This window comes from Corvus hawaiiensis, chromosome 4 (assembly GCF_020740725.1).
Source record: "Corvus hawaiiensis isolate bCorHaw1 chromosome 4, bCorHaw1.pri.cur, whole genome shotgun sequence".
Lineage (NCBI taxonomy): Eukaryota > Metazoa > Chordata > Aves > Passeriformes > Corvidae > Corvus > Corvus hawaiiensis.
This window is the reverse complement of record NC_063216.1, coordinates 29,915,690-29,932,833: the sequence shown is the minus strand read 5'-3', so window position 1 is coordinate 29,932,833 and position 17,144 is coordinate 29,915,690. Positions and strand designations below refer to the sequence as shown.

The window sequence follows — 17,144 nt, the reverse complement described above, 5'->3', positions numbered from 1 at the left end:
TTTTTAAACAAACATTACATATCTGAGATACAAATGTAAAATGCTCCACTCTAAGTGACCAGGAAGTACACCTGAATGCTGGCATTCCAACGCCTGTATATCCAATTAAAAACTCTCCAAGAGCCTGAAACTTGCATTACAGTACAATTATAAAGCTACCAAAAAAAACCCCAAAAAGCCTTGAAAAATTATCATTTTTCCAAAGAAACTAGTTTTCCCAGAGAACTTGTTTTCCAGAAGAAGGCACCTGGGCCCTCTAATGTTCCTGTTCCACTGAGTAACTTGCTATTTCAAGTCTAAAAGATTGTAAAGCCCTACCTTTTGCAAATTAACTAGCAGTATTAAGCTAGTAGGTTGAGAAAATTTGCATTAGATGTAGCATGGGGAGGCTGCCTGTAGCTTGCATTTTAACACTAGCAGATAAACTTACTCATAGGATTCATAGGGCGCAGACCCTGGGGTGACTGTCCCTGTTGCTGATTCTTCACTTGAGCCTGGGGCTGTGTCTGCATCTGGTTCCCTTGATAGGTCAGTCCGAGGGCTGCGTAGGCTCTCTCGATGGAGCTGGGGTCTATCTGACTGGTAGTGTTTATGCTGGGCGTTGTCTGCTGCCCCACGCCCACAGAGCCGGTATTGGCAAGTCCTACTGCAGCTCCGCCCAGCAGCGCTGCAAGAGACACGGAGTTAGTGAGGACAGCAGAAGGCAGCCAGAGAGGCCCACCAATACACGGACAAAGAGCGCGCTGGCTGCTCAGAACTATGACATCTGCTTCTGGAAGCATGCAGGGAAACAGATCCAAAAAACCTGTCACGAAACAGAAAGACAAGTTTTGACCCAACCAGCCAATCCAACATGCTGTTTTCCCTTTGGGCTGCTCAGAGGAAATCCCACTCTTAAATATTTAGGACACATCTGCTTGCTTCAAACTGAAAACAGAGGCACACCATGTCACAGAGGCTAAAGGCAGGAGGACACAAACAGCTCTCCACCAGCCATTGCAATGCCTTTTTTGCCCTTTTTTTTTTTTTTAGTTTTCTTAAACAAAGAAATAGCTCACATTAGTCATGAGAAGAGCCTTCAGTAACATTAAAGGAAGGAGAAAAAAAATCCATACAGGTAACACAATGACAAAAATCTTGTCAAACATTTTGGCAGGGAGACCAAGGGGACACAAAGAGAAAGGGGAAGTGACATCTGATGCAAACAAAGAACGAAGACAGAACCAAGTATCAGGGCTGAAATGACAATGCGCATGTGTGTGCACATCTGTCTCCAGAAACTGTCCAGCCGGAAGAAGCAGTAATGAAAAGCCAATCACTTAGTTGGGACAGCTATGATTTGTTCATCCTTACCACTCTCTTGATAGAAAAGTACTATAAAGTTAGAAAGCTTTCATAAACACTAATAATCAAAGCCAGAAAAATACTCTGAGATTAAAATAAGAGAAAAATCACATAAACATGTTCCCAGGTTTGAGAGCATCACCACTACCACATGGGTGCAAGAAAGTTTAACTCCCAACATGCATTTTATGGTTTATTCAACACAAAGAATTCCCCAGCAGACTTACATTGCTGATTTCTTTTGTCCCCAGCATTTTTGAGAGGCAAACATACAGGACAATCGTGTCTTGTACAGTTCTTCCAGTGTGAGATGATTTGTCGGGAAGATGCACAATGTGCCACTGAGAAAGAGAAGGAATGAAAAACTTTTACAAACTACTGCCAGTATCTCCACATGGTCATCACAAACTGGGTAGAGAGCGGTGTTTTCACACATCTGTATCAATGCAAGTCAATAAAGTATTATTTGAAATAGTTCAGCACTAACTAGACCTGAAAATGTAGCCAGATTTCTTCTAGTACTATTGGCTCAACTAAAGCCTACCTGAAAACCCCATGTGATACACCCAAGCCTACGTCTCTGTGGCTTGAAGGATAACTCCATATAGCTCAGGTATCAGGCAGACTGTGCCAAGCAACTGAGATGTCTACAACTGGTACAATCCAGATGAGCCTAGGCTATCAAAAAGGGAGACTTCATTTTAGTAGGACATTACATTTTTAAGACAGAGAGAGGGGTTGTGAGTGCCAGTAGCAGTCAAATTCATGGCATGGTATTGCTCGCGATTGATCGCTTCAGTTTAAGGAAGACAGGCAGACTCCTATTTGCAGATTCCTGGTTTGTGTCTACCTTTAAAAGAAGGCAGCATCCAAAAGATCTTACAGTGAGTTACCAAGTTAGGCAAAAGATTTTTACTCATCTTTGTGGTATCTTATCCCCTCTAACTTGCCTAAACTTTAGAGGCTCAGAAGTTGCTTACAATTCCCAGTCTTAAGCAAATAAGACAGAATTTCTTTACCTCATTTCCCAAGTCACCCACTAGTCCATCTCTTTCTAGGAGCCTTTCTCCTCCCTCAAATGTTGACCGTATCTACATAACCACTCCTCCCTTACCTTGGCAAGACTTGCCAGCCTGACAGTGTGTCATGTGGTTCAAGACATTCTTCATGGTTCGGCAATGAGGGAGGTTGCACTGTCGCACCTCCCCGTTGGCTTGTTCTCGACGCTGACACTTGTGAGCATGTAAGAGAAGAACGAGTTGCTGCTGAATGAGTTTGCGCTTTTCTGGATCTGCTGTCGGTGCTCCAGACCCCATTCCTTGAGAAGCTGTTGGCCCCATCCCAGCTTGCTGAACCTGAGGAGCCTGCTGCTGGCCCTGAAGAAGGCAGGAAAGAAATTCCCAGAAATAAATCTATTTTTGAAAAGAATTCATTTAGCAAGTAAACAGCAACACTAGAAAAAGTCCAAGAAGAAAAACAACTACTACTACATTCTACGATTAAGGAAACAGCCCACCTATATGTAGTTCTGGAGGACTCATTAAAAATGCCCCTTAGCAATAGTCCTGGCAATTCTCTTGCCAGCCACAATTTCCTCCCCATATCACTCTATTAGTCCTAGCTCTTGCCTTATCAAGGGCCAGCAGACCTTTGCACAGCTCACAGGTTAATTTGCAGTGCTAGACCAACCAGAAAATATTAATAGCATTTAGATCTCAAATCTCCTCATTTTTGGAGGCTAAAAAGTTGCATCCACAATTCTTGCATTAATGCAAGAAAGCACATTTTACAGTGACCAGAGTTTTCTCTCTCAGTATAAGGTGTCTCAAGTTGCCTACTCCTGGAAAAGGAGAATGAAAGAGAAGTTCTGGGAAGCTTTTAACTTTTCTCCATCACCAAACTTGCACATTGGCATTCAAAACAAGCATCTCCTAGTTTCTGCTAGAGAAGAAGCACAACTTCAGGATAATAAACACCACAGAACTAATATCAGGTATGGCAGCATCTAGTTTGTCTTCTCTGCTTCTGTTTAGTTGTTCAGAACCTTTTGTATTCCTTTCAGGTGACATTTGAGGAATACTCACATAAAGGAGGCTCAGGTACTCTGTGTTGCATCTATCACTTCAGCTCAACAGACTTCACTTTCTAACCGACTCTTCCCAGAGGTTCTACAGGATGTTTCTGGAGATCTCCAGAGCTTTAGACCTCAGCTACCTGTATTTCTAAACCGCAATTCTCCTGTAGCTCTTGACTACTAGTATTAACCTTTCATTGTACAAGGAGACTTCACCAATTAGTCAGGCCCTCAGGGTCTGTGCATGTTTCAGTATCACCGTAACTGCCTTGGTTGCAGCCTGGAGTTCTAAACAACAACTGAGAGAGCAGCAACTCTAAGTTCTTACATTCAGCTGGGTAGCAGCTCAAGAGTGTTATATGCTCTGCACTGAACACAAACTTGACAGCTGGGGTTCTGAAAAAGTTTTGGCTGCTTTTTTATTGATTCATACAACCAACTGGTTTGCTCGTCTTCCAACGTTTCATGCTAACACTTTAAAAACCATTAAATAAAACTCACAGGACTGAGCTCTTTTTAATTTAAAGGTACTAGAGTCAACTGGAAATGGTTTTTCAGCAACAGTTAGTAAGATCAATAGACTGACCCTCCCAAGGGGTGCGTGGGAGTGGAATTTGAAGCACGGAGAAACATAAGCTATATTCAGAAATATGAATTTGTTTCCTAAATTAAAAAAATATATATAGGGGAAAAACTTGCAAGACATGTTGCATGTCATACTCCTAACTAATTCAAGCTTTGAAAATAAGGAGCCATCAGCATTAAGCTCAAGCCAGGAAATCTAACGCTAAGGCATGTGGCGAGGCACTAGCATTTACAGGCTTGGGTCATCCACTTTTCCCACCATTCTTACTTCCCCTTTCCTCAAGTCCTGCTGCGATAAGAGTGGAGGTAAAAGGGAAAGGTACCAAGGCTACTATAGTTGCCAGGGAATCACCTCCAGCATCAAGACTGTTGTGCGTATTCATGTAATTCACAACAAGAACGAACACACAGCTGAGGTTTCTAAGCCCTATCATAGGTAATACCTGTTTGAGAAGGGACATTTCTTTTTCCCAAAAGCATCAGCAAGTACAAACAGGAAAATAATTCTCCAGCCAGAGGTACTCTGAGGAGAAGGGGCCCAATACAGCAATGACAAAAGAAGGGATGGGACAGGAGAGCAGAGGTGTCCAAACAGGTTGCAAAGCTCAATTCAGCTCAGGAGCTCTATTTCATTTTCCCTGTTAACAGGGTTTGAAGGCCAAAGAGTGGAGATGCAGTTTATCAACACAGAAAGCACAACTCAGCCCTCTCACTCATATCAGTCTTAGGAGTTAAAACAAGTGCATTCTGTGTGGATTCAGAGCACATATTCACACCAGGCATGACAGCTGCAAAAAACTCAAAACGTGGTAAGACCAGAGCATATTGCTCCTCCTTACCACAACATTTTCTGAATACATCTTTCATTCTACTTACCATGTTAGGCATTCCTGCCCCAGGAACTGGCTTCTTGTCCATTGGAAACTGTGGTAAGCTATTCTGCAGTCCAGCTTTATTCTGCATCTGAGGCCCAAGTCCACTGGTTCCAATCTGTTGCCCAGTATTTTGGCTATAAGGCTGGCCATAAGGGCTGGGATTGCTCATCATTCCCATCTAGGAAATAAAATGGTAAGATGTTCAAGTGAGATAGTTTAAGTTCACCATGTAAAAGGCAAATTTATACTTCAGAGAAGTCAGAGCGATCACAGCCATGAGGCAGCTGCAATGCAATACTGATCCACATGCTCCCCCTGCTTCTTCGTGTTCACAGGTTTACCCATCACACAACATTAACTCCTCAACTAGACAGTTCCTGTGAACACAACAAAGCCAACTTAGCAATCTTTGAGGTCTGACTGGAGAGAAGTGGCCTAATTATTTCTTTATAAAATATTTGGTTCAACAGATTTCTCATTTCAGCTTTCTGAATCACAAATTTGTACCATGGACTACATAATTCTTCCAGACTTGAGTTCTCCTCCCTGCACTTGTGCAGACTCCAAATGGAGACAAATACCATCTTCATTCATATCAGCAGAGTTTATCCCAAAAACATCCTACCCAACTGCCAGCACTCCCACAGCTCCTCTCCAGACAGACATAACAATGCAAGTCTGCATTATCAGTACACAAACATTTTCAATTTAAGAATACACCACAGTCACACCAACTCGTTTGCAGTCAGCAGTACTAGAGGTCAAAGGAGAGGACAGGTAGAAACTGCAAACAAAACATGTCTACCAAACCCTTCATTCACAGGGGAAAGAGATTCATGTTTCATACAAGCCATATGCATATTCAACAGTTTTAGCACACCACAATATACTGTTTGTTGTCTTGGAACGCCTAGAACCTAAAGAACAAGGACCAATCTTGCCAATAAAGTTGTTTGTCCTCTGACATCTTTTTCCATTCCTTGCACTCCCATCTATTTTCCATGGGAAATCTGGCCTTCTAGGACCAAAAGAACTAGACAGAGGACCAGAAAAACTGGAGATTTTTGTTAAGATTACCAAGTTCTCACCATTACTCAGGCAGGATCCTCAAGGAGCCATAACTCAAAAACAAAGGCACAAAAATACTTTAAAGAGCTGCGTTGTTTCAACTCACATTAGAATTTGACTAGACAAGGTCCAGTCTCCTTGATGCTCTTTGGTTCAAAGCATTTTCCTGCATTCAAAGAAGAACATAACTTCTGTGGTAGGCTTGTTTCTAATCACTCCTACGTTTATTCGCGAAGCATCCATCCCTAGCAGAAACACCTTGTTTCTGCTCACCAAGCTTCTTCAACCTGCACTAGAAGTAACCAACATACCCTGAGATTACCTGCAACTAGTCACACTTCCCTTTTTCAGGCTGTAACAACCTCCAATCCACTATAATAGCCTTCAGTTTGCATTTACAAAATAAGGCAGGATCAAACTCAAGCTGCAGGAAAAGGAATACAAAATTCACTAAAGAACCTGCCACTTTAGACATCTGATATGCACAAGTGAATTCACTTGAGGACAGCCCCCCTCCTCCACACATAAGCAATAACCATAATCACACAGCAGTAATTCATTAGAGAGCAATGAAAAGAATCTCTACACATGGCAGAAAAACAAACTATGTAATGATCAGGCAGAACTAAAAGCCTTTCTTTCCACTGCCACGTCTCGATCACAGTGAATACACCTGTGGTGACCAATGAAGCAGCTGCTGCCAAAATCAGGACAGGCAAGACCCAAGGCCTTCCTTCCTCTCCCTCAGAAGACTAGTAAGATCTTACGTGCAAGTTATGCAGAAGGCAAAGGGAGAAGAAAAGCGTAAGGAGTCAGCAAACACTTTCAGAAATACTCCCCATCGTCACTGCCACCTCAAACTGACAAACAGGTTTTCAAGGCTTAGTGAAGGCCTGACAGTAAGAATTAGTCCCTTAAGAAAACAAGTTATGTTTTCCTGTAAGATAGCCTGATCCCTTTGGCTTCAGAGAGAGTTTTGAAAGCAAGGACATCCCCAAAACCATACATTTCTGCGCAAAGCTTTCAAGTTCATTAACATTCATGGCTCCCAAAGTCAGTTGATATCTGAGAGTACACCAAAGCACAGACTATGCTGGCTGTCACTATCACCAGCCCCGTTTGACTCCTGTAACTTATGCTATCAGCTTTAAATACAAAAAACAAACCAAACAATTCAGAATTAAAGGCTGAAGACACACTTTCACAACTTGGTGTTACAGGGAGAAATCAAGATCCCCAACTCAGACAACTGGAGACTTCACACACTGGTATCAAAGGATTCAGAATAACTGTCACCTTGTGAGCCAGCTTTGTCCTGACTACAGGGTAAGAAACCCAAACCTAGACTTAATAAAACCACTTTTGCTATGTCACCCAAAACACCTTTCTAATGAAACTCACAGATCAGGTTTCACCAAGCCAATCAACATTTATATTTGCAACAAAGCTGGATGCAAACTTGATGTGAAGCATCTGACTTTTTCAAATTACTAATCAAGCTGGCTTAGCACAAGAATCTCTGATGCTCTCTCAAGCATCAGCTACTGGCACTGTTTGGGGTGCAAGACCAGCCCCCTCCAACAAGGCTCTCTCCATAGCAGAAACACAGGGCTCCCCTCCCCATCTATCCCACTGTGCCAAGGGACCTGGCAGCAGAACACTACATGCCCAGCTCAGTCTAGCTGCTCCTTACAGGGGTAATATTTTCCCATTTCAGGTTACAGGAGAGGCAAAGACCAGAGAAGCTCAGGCCAGGTTGACAGGCAAGCACACCAAACTGACTCAAAGCCAGACACTCAAGCAACATCTAAGATGCTAAATACCAGATTCCTCAAGGTCTCCCTGAACAAATCAGCAGCCATTACTTGATCCAGGTGAGACTGACACCTGCCAGATCCTCAGCTGAACCGCAAAGCAAGCCCCCCAGTTCTACCATCACAGACTAACCTGACACCAACCACCTGCATGCAACTCTAGACTGAGTCAAGAGAAGGGTCATTTGGGAGATTCTCCATCTCGCACAAGGTGGCCTTGTGACCCTGCACAAGAAGCTGGAGCATGCTCATGTTATTTGCTGTGACATGTTGAAAAACATGAATAAAAGAAAACATCTAACAGGAAGAAATGTATGGCCTCATGACTACAGAAGGGAGATCAAAATCCTGTATAATTTCATCAGTAGGCAACCATCAGAAAGACTGACACATAGTTCATGAGCACATGAATGATCTATTGGGAGGGGATAGATAAACAACCAAGTGCAGAAGAACCAGCCAAACAAAGGTGGTGTTAGCACTACCACATAAGAGAAGTACAGGGCTTCATCTGCAACAGTGCAAAAGCATACATGGCTTAATTATAGCTACAAGTTGGCAAGTACAACCTCTATTTACTCTTCCTGGCCACCACTTCCTTTCACTGCCCTTCCTATTTCTCTTCATATCCATCCAAAGTTTTTCTTCCTCTCCTCACCTTACAGCTTCAACTTAATTTCATCACATATGCAAGAATTTGCACACAAGGAAGAGCAGACAGAAATCTAACTCACAGTAAAGAAGAAGGAAGATCATAAAATGATGATAGGTGGCTGACAGAAGGCAAAGGTAATCTCAAATGATTCTACCTTTTACATGCACAATAGAAAACAACTGGATTTTCCTGCATCCAGTGGAAGCAGGGGCTGTCAATACCAGAATGGTGAAAGGTGTGTATCTCTCACCATGGATGACACGAGTTCAGGAAACATCCTAGTTTACTAGCAGCATCAGACAGCGCTGTTCAGGTACTCCCCCATCTAAGAGGAGTAACTACCAAAGCAGAGGAAATTCCCCAAGGTTTTGTTCTAATGCCATGAAACACATGCATCTTCAGCTCAAAAGGTCAAGTGACTAACTTTGCTTCTAGTTTTACTGTTAATACCATGGAGTACAAACTGAAAAGGAATACCTGCTACAGGTATGCACACAGACACTGCAAATATTCTACTGTTTCTCTGTAAGAACAACTTCCTTGTTAACAGTCTAATATTTGAAAAACAGCTAGGTATCAGCAGTAGAATTGAACCATGACCAGCTTTTAGATTTGCAAAGATAACTATAAGCATGGAGAAATAAACAAATAGAATTAAGTTTTAATAACATTCTTTCAAAGAATCCAGCAATCACAGTATCATTTATGTCTATCTCTGTCAGGGAAACTGCAGTGCATGGACTAGTTTAAGGCTATACTGATGGTATCTAGTATCTTTCCATATCCACAGGCTCACAAGTGAAAGTTAATTAACTTTCCCCAAACAGGAAATTTAATTTTAGTAAATTCTAGCTGGGTCTTCAAAAACAAGAACTTACTGTACATCACTTCCTAGTGCCATTCTACTGACTGGTAGAGCATTACTGAACTCAGGCATACCCTAACTACATTTTGCCTACACTACAGTGGTGTCCATTGCATTCTTTCCAAGGACTGTTATTCATTATCATTCTTTGCACCTAACTGCATCGTTTTTTAAGATACCTTTTTCAAGACACCACCTTTGTGTCACTGCTGTTTCTGCTAGAAACTCCCCATGCCATTCCAGAAACTTAAGACTCCAAGTCTTCACTGCTTCATTTTTCCCTCATAAACAAACGTTCCTCTCTTCCTCTGGAATAAAGTGAGCAATTATTCATTTTTTCCCACCTTGGTTTACCAAAGAAGAGAAAGCCAAGGACTGGAACTCACACTACACTTTGAATGGATAAATGTACTTGATCATATGGTATGCTTGGTCACAGACACTGTAAGTACGGATACATTTACCTGTTGAATCAAATAGCTACTGAAAAAAGAAAGGCAACCAAGAACACTGACCACCTATCTAAAATAAGAAACTAAGGAATATATGATGCTTTTATTTTCTTAATCTAATTGCACAGTTTGAGAGCAACATCTTCAATCTCTTCAACTTTGAGCAGAAATTGATTATTATGAAATTTCGTATTGTTCTACTTAGAGGAAGTTGAGGAGATTCTGACAAATTATGTTTGTCTTTGCAAAATATTGCCATTGAATCTTCTTAACAGAAGTTAAACTGATAAAGCCAATAATAGCAGAGATCTTTGTACATACTCAGAGTAAACCAAGTGACAAAGAATTACTACTGGAACTACATGTTTCAAGTGAAACGCTCACATAGCAGAGGCAGTAGTAATGCTCTTACTAATCTGAACTGCCTACACATCCGCTTCATTACAAAAGTAAGGGAACATGGCTTGAATCAGAGAGGAAATGTAAGTGACCTGAAGGTCAGGTGAACTTCATCACTCTGTGGCAGAGCATTGCTGTGACAGAAATGCATACAGCAACTTATAAACAAAATACCCTCCTCCCCTCATATGAAGCTGGACAGTTAAGACCCTAACGGGGCACTCTCAGTAGAACCCAGTGGAAGGACAACACAAAGATTTTAACTAGATAAAATTCCAAATGAAGAATGGTTCAAACCAGGCAACATGAATCAGCTTTTAGCAAATTCAAGCTTTGTAATAAGTTACCTGTTCACATTTAAATCAAAGCTGTAAAACTATCCAGTGAAACAAAAAGCCTGAAAAATACTTAAATGATGACAGAACCCAAACATCATGAACAATTTCCAAAACACTATTTCAAGAGTAAAAGGCATGTCTGTTACCCTCTTAACTTGCATAAAACCAAGCACACAGAAAACAAAAAACTATTCAAGAAAGCAAAACTTGTTAAAATTCCATCCCCTCCAAACTTCTAACACTTCCTTTCAGGGTAGACTGTCACAGGCATTTTTATGCCCGTACTGTCACCAAAGTAGGATTCACACCCTCCTCTGACAGGCAAGATCACTCGTTTAAAAAATCCCCTCCCTAGTATAGGGATACTAGCTTTCCAACTGATAAGTACAAATGGGACCTGAAAAAAAAAACAACTCAAATTAAATTTTTTTTAATGACCACCTGAGTTCTAATTTGAGTCGGGTTTAGTTTCTCAACACAGCCTGTCATGCAGCTGGCACAGCGACAGCATCCAGACAGAACTGTTTCTTCATATGGTGGTGACTGCTTACATCAGAACAGAAAACTACAGCATTAAACCACAGGATGGAAGCATCAGATTGTGACAGGACAAGTTTATGAATAGAAATCATTTACAGTGACATTGGGAATTTCAAGTCCTAAAAGTAACGTGCACAACTAGAGAAGGTCGGAAGTACGTAGTTAATGTGCAAAGCAAGTGTTTCATTCTATTGCTAGTCAATGTTTTGGGAAGAGAGGAAGAAAACTTCAGTAATTCCACAGGATAACAGAAAGTAGAAATGTAACCAATTTCACTTTCCAAACTGACTAGCCCCTTGGAGCTCATCTTTCCTGTTAGAAGAGCATAACATCCTCCCTCCCAATTACTCAACATCACAGGAAACCTAAGCTACTCCATACAAACCATTGCACAAAACACCTCTATTTCACTGAGAGAGAACTCACTGAGGCAACCATCCCATCACCTAAAGGGGCTGACTTTGGCAAGCTAACATCATCAAGTTGAACAATCATAACCAAAGCATCTCGTCTGGCTTTTTTTTCCTCCTACTGAAGGAGAACTTCGGGATAATGCGCATTTTTTGCAGCAATGAAGGAAACCTACAGAAGTTATTACACAAACTCCCACATTAACAGCAACACATTACTAAATTTACCAATTAGAAAAACTGGCTTTTAAAAACTGCTTAAGGTCCTCTATTTTCATCTACTTTTTGAAGATTTGTAGGTGGGAAAACCCAAAAGCAGATGGGTGGGGAGATAAAATGGTCAGACTTTACTGTTGTCAGACTTTGCTAGCTCTACTGTATGAAGTGAAACACAGGCTCCCTGCCAACAGCCAAACCAATTGAAGACATTCTGGAATTTCAGCCTCCATTTCAGACTGTTCTCTCTCATCCAACAGTTTCAACTCCTTTATGAGGACTATACCCACTATACTTACACAAAAAGTCTCAAGATTTTTTTATCAGCAATTAAAGAACCCTAAGTATTTTTAAACCATCTGGGACTATGAACTAAAAAACAGAAGTTATTGTGTATTTGGTCTAAATATCCTCAAAAGCATAAAATGTTCTTACTTTAGATGTACAGCACTACTGAAATTTAAGTAAGGAAAGAAGACCATTTAATTTTAGACTAAACTGGTCAAAAGCTTGATTTTATGTTCTTTTTAAAATTTTAGATAAATGAGTTTATTATACTGCATAACCCTACATTAGCTCTGATAAGTGAGGAAGAAGTTGCATTTCATCCAAATACTCACTACATCAATTTTTGACCTCTGAAGACAGATTTCTGAAGATGAATTTTTTTTTTTTTTACAGCTAAGGAATAATGAATGAGGTGTTATATAATTCAAATACAAGAATACTTCAAGTAGCTACATATTTCTTACGACTGTAAGCTGCATATAATTTTTCTACTGTAGTAATCAAGCTTTGCATTAACTTTCCTATCAGGCAAAAATATCTGAAATGACCAGACCACAGAATCAACTCATTACTAAACACACACATATATATATATATAAAACTCATTACTAAATATATACATACACACACACTCTCTCAAAAGTTAGCACACTGAGCTTAAGGAAGCAACTAAGACCAAAGAATTTCATAATTAATGTTCACAAGACACTAAAGTAATTTCACCTAATATATTAAAGCATTGCAAGACCATTAATACACAGCATTACTTTTATTTATGTTTTAAATACATTTATAGCCTGTTACTTAAAATTCCAAGTCCTCCAAGGGGACTGACTTTAGGCATTTTGAGATAGATTTAGGTACTGCAAAGCACCTTAAAAAAACCTATCCCCTCATTAGCCAGGAAACACAAAATATGCACTTAAAGTGAACTAAAGCACTGAAGTATTTTCTAGGCTTTTGATCAAAAGACAAAAAAATGGAGAATACTCAAGTGGCTCCTACTCTAAGATGGCTAATTGTGCATGACAAAAATGAAATGTAGACATCCTTTTATTAGTTAAACCAGTAGGTCTTCTTTCATCTTTTCGGTGACTTACGACAACAACTTTCTTCCAACCTCCTGGATATTACAAAAGCACATTTATTTCCCCTTCAGTATTAAAAACTTTTTTTTTTTTTTTAGCTCTCCAGTTTACTCTCCTATAGACAAAGCCACTGCAAATTTTAAAACAAAAACTGAGTTGGATTAACAGTCTTAAGAACCCAACACTGCCTTCAGGTGTTTACACAAGCATTCATTCTCTACCTTTAACTCGAATACCTGGCACATACAGTGAGTAGATCAGTCAATTCAAACCTGCATGTGCCTCTTAGCATCTGCTACAGCACAAACATTCAATTGATCTCAGACAACAAATACTTGCATTAACTGTCATACAGGAAAAAAGCACCACAACATCTAAAAGGTCCTGACGGATTCCCATCACACTCACAATACCAGCATCACATTAGAAGGAAAAATACAGTTGCAGACAAAGCATAAAACAGAATAAAATACAATCAAATTACTTTTCAGTGTTATGGATAATCTGTCACAAGATTTCTAAACCAGGCTTTTTAATCTAGCCATAGTCTTGCTTGTTGTGCAAGATTCAATTTTTGCTTCCGATGACCATCACAAATTCCACTTCAGCAGCATATAAACTATTTAATCCATCATATGAGATTCTTAAAGGAAAAACCCTATAGAATCCACAGTGCAGAGGAATAAATTTTACAAAACAAAGTCAACAATGAGGAAGGTAATAAAGTTTAGCTTGTCTTACCTTGTTCATGGCTCCAGGCTGTGGCCCTCTTAGTCCAGCCTGCCCTCCCATCTGTGGAGTGCCTTGTTGCAGTGTCTCAGCCAACAAGTTACCAGCACTACCCATTCCTGGGTTCGGGTACGGCATATTAGGTCGCCCTCTGCCTGCTCCAATTGAACCGTTCATGACTTGCCCCTGCATCATCCCCTGTCCATTGCCTGCTGCCAACATCCCAGGATTCATGCCAGCATTCATCCCTGTGTTCATTCCCATGCCAGGCTGGTTAACTGGGCTGTTCACTGTTGGCATCATTGCTGCTGTGGATTGGGCAGAAGGACCCTGGTTTGGTCCACTTGCACCCATCGCCATATTGGGAGAAGTCAACCCAGCCTGTGCCATGGGGCTTTTCACCATGCTGTTTAACATTCCCATTCCAGGACTATTTTGTTGGGTTTGACTGGCCATGCCTTGGCCAGGGCCACCAACCCCCATATTGAGATTTGGGGAGCTACCAGCCCGTAAAAGTTCAGACAGCTGCTTGTGTTTAGAGGCAGCATCTTGTGCCAGGCCAAGGCTGGTCTGCAGCTGGTTAATGTCACCACCATTGGTGAGTCCAAGTTCTGTGGAGCTGATCAGTTCATCTGGCAAGTCATGTTCCAGATCAAAGAGTGATCCAAAATCTGAAAAACAAAACAGATTGTATATGAGCTCAGAGCAATCAGTAGCGTCTTGAAGTTTCTATTTTTTAATTTCAAGTAACTAGCAAAACTTGACTTTTTATATTTGAGCAAAATTCCCTTATCAGTCATTACTGAAAGCTACCCAGTTTGTCAGGATAAAAGTAATTCTAAACTTTATGGTGTCTAAACTAGAGAAAACTGTTCTACTTCAGCCTCCTACAATTTGTGTCAAAAGATCATGGGATATCTCAGACTATGATCTCTCAACTTGAGAAGTTTAACAAGGGAATAGTGAAAAATATGTATTGAAATCTCTCAGCCAATGGAATTAAACAGCCATTACAAGAAAGAATTAGCAGGTTGATGGGAAAACACTGTCTTTATCACTTTTGCTAAAAAAGTTATAACTTTTGGACAGCCATAACTAATACAGCAATATCATTTTAAAAAATACATTTACTATTTATAAAATAATAAATAGAGGTTTGGTTATAGGGTTTTATGTTGAATTGGGTTTTCTGGCATTTGGTTTGGTTGGTTGTTTCAGGAGTTTTTTGGGTAGCTGTTTGGTTTTTTTATTCTTCCACATCCAGTCATTACCAGCACTGAATGGCCAAATTTCATTGCACTTCACCGGACAGCCAGTATTTTCCCACAACAAACACTATCAGAAAACAAAGTAACCCTCCTGCCCACAAAGCTGTGAAAAACACCAGGATGAAAAAAAAAATTCCCACCTCAAGAGCCCATGCAAAGCAATCCCTGAGGTAACTAAGTGGCGAAAGATTGCTACTTGGAATACATAGATACAAGAATATTACACAGTACCCAGAATCTATTTGCTCTAGAGAACACGAAGTTCTTATGTCTGCCGAAGCAGCACATAATCTATGATAGTTAAACCAAAAATAACTTAGAAAGCTTATGGTTTCTGACATGCATTAATGACAACTTCCCTCTCCAAGTGAAAGGAGCTGGCAAGAAGAGGTGCTGTAGTGGACCTTGTTCTCACCAACAATGAGTGGCTGCTGAGGAATGCAAAGCTCAAATGCAGCCTTGGCTGCTGGGACCAGAAACAGTGGAGCTCAAGATCCAAATGGTCCAAGTATTAGTGAAAAAAAACTACAGTTAAACAGCATGCAAGCCAGAAAAGTTCATCAGCATTATGGATTTGTTTAAAATGTTTCACATGATACTATACCCAAATTATCAAACACCTGGACTAACAGAGTTCCTACAACTTCACAACTCTTATCACAGATAAGATCACGACGTTAGAATTCCGAAAATACTGTATGAGATTGGCAAGAAGACAGGTGCACCATAACAGGGATTTTAACACTCCTTTTAGACACTCTACAACACTCCTTTTAGACACTCTACATTACTACAAACCACCAGAGAAAGAAAGAAAATTTCCATTAAAGAACTTTTAAACTATTAAAATCAGGTAGCCAATTCTTCATGACCATGTATCTTGTGCAAGAAGTTACGCTTTGCAAGACACACCAAGGGCTGATTGTTCATTTGCATGACGGGTATTTTTGAAGCTTCAAAAGTGAAGGAGCAATCAGAAGAATAAATCTTTGTTCAAGTTCTCTTTCATCTACAATGATGAACTTAATATTGTGTGTCAGTAGACTCATCTAAAAACACACCACACACACCCCACCCCCATCCCCGCAAAAAAAACCCAAAACAAAACAAAAAACTAAAACCAAAACCAATTCACAATGCTCAGTGGTTAACTTAAGAATTACATTTTGATGAACACGGAAAGAGTTAGTGGAAGAGACCCTCAAATTAGAGATCAAGGAAATCAAAAAAGCAATCAAAAAAAATAGATGACAGCTTGAAACAGCTTCAACTAGCACCTTAAGAAGCCTGTCAGGACACATTTAACAGGCAACTGTTGAAACACTACATCCTGAAAACACTGTGGCTAATAATCAGACTAAGAGACCATGAGTGAGGAAGGAGTAAAAAATATGATCAGGAATTCACAAGTTAGCCAGCTGTCCTCAATGACAAACAAATAAAACTGAAAACAAAAGTTAAGTGACTGGAAAAAACATGACCCAGCACAAAGCCTGTACCTACAACATAACCATCATGGCAGCCCAGACACCTCCCATCAACACCCACACAGTCCAAAGGCCACTTTTTTGACTGTAGCTGGGCAAAGAATTTCTGCTCTTGAACAAACACAACTTCCAGTACAGGGCAAGTCCCAAACCAAAAGTCCTCACTTCACCTTTCCTGAGTTCAGACCATTGCATATAAAGCCCTTCACAAAACCAACTGGAGAGTGACCAGCAAATGTTTAATATGAAAAACTAACTTGTTTTTCAAACTACAACATAGTATTTTCCCAGGAAGATCCATGTAGATGATTTCAGATGTAACACCACAAAGGGGCAGTGCAATTCTTGTTTTGAGAGACAAGGATTTGGTCATCTTTACTCACAAGAAATTATTAATCTCCTTCTCTGAAGACCTCACTCTTCTTTAAATTCTCCTTCCTCATAAATGAGGAGATAATTCCAGCTTTAAGGCTTACTAGCCCATTACTAACTGGAGCATCCAAGTACAACCTGTATGAACTCCTTGGCCTGATCATTCTGTGACATCAATGAACAGGATGAAAAATGTCATAAAAACTCAAAGTGGCATTAATTCTTTTTATTAATGCCTTAAAACACAACATAGCACCAGCTACATTAACAAAACCCA

General features: G+C 40.3%; 1 protein-coding gene across 1 annotated transcript in view; it reads right to left on the bottom strand.

The window, feature by feature from the left end:
- The window catches only part of EP300 (E1A binding protein p300), a 60,877-nt gene that overhangs the window by 32,253 nt on the left and 11,480 nt on the right, over positions 1 to 17,144 (bottom strand). Inside the window, exons 2-6 of the mRNA XM_048302455.1 lie at positions 13,753 to 14,411; positions 4,880 to 5,056; positions 2,459 to 2,720; positions 1,572 to 1,685; positions 431 to 667 (exon numbers count right to left, since the gene is read on the bottom strand). Coding sequence (XP_048158412.1) covers positions 431 to 667; positions 1,572 to 1,685; positions 2,459 to 2,720; positions 4,880 to 5,056; positions 13,753 to 14,411 — 1,449 coding nt within the window. The remainder of the gene's footprint in view (positions 1 to 430; positions 668 to 1,571; positions 1,686 to 2,458; positions 2,721 to 4,879; positions 5,057 to 13,752; positions 14,412 to 17,144) is intronic.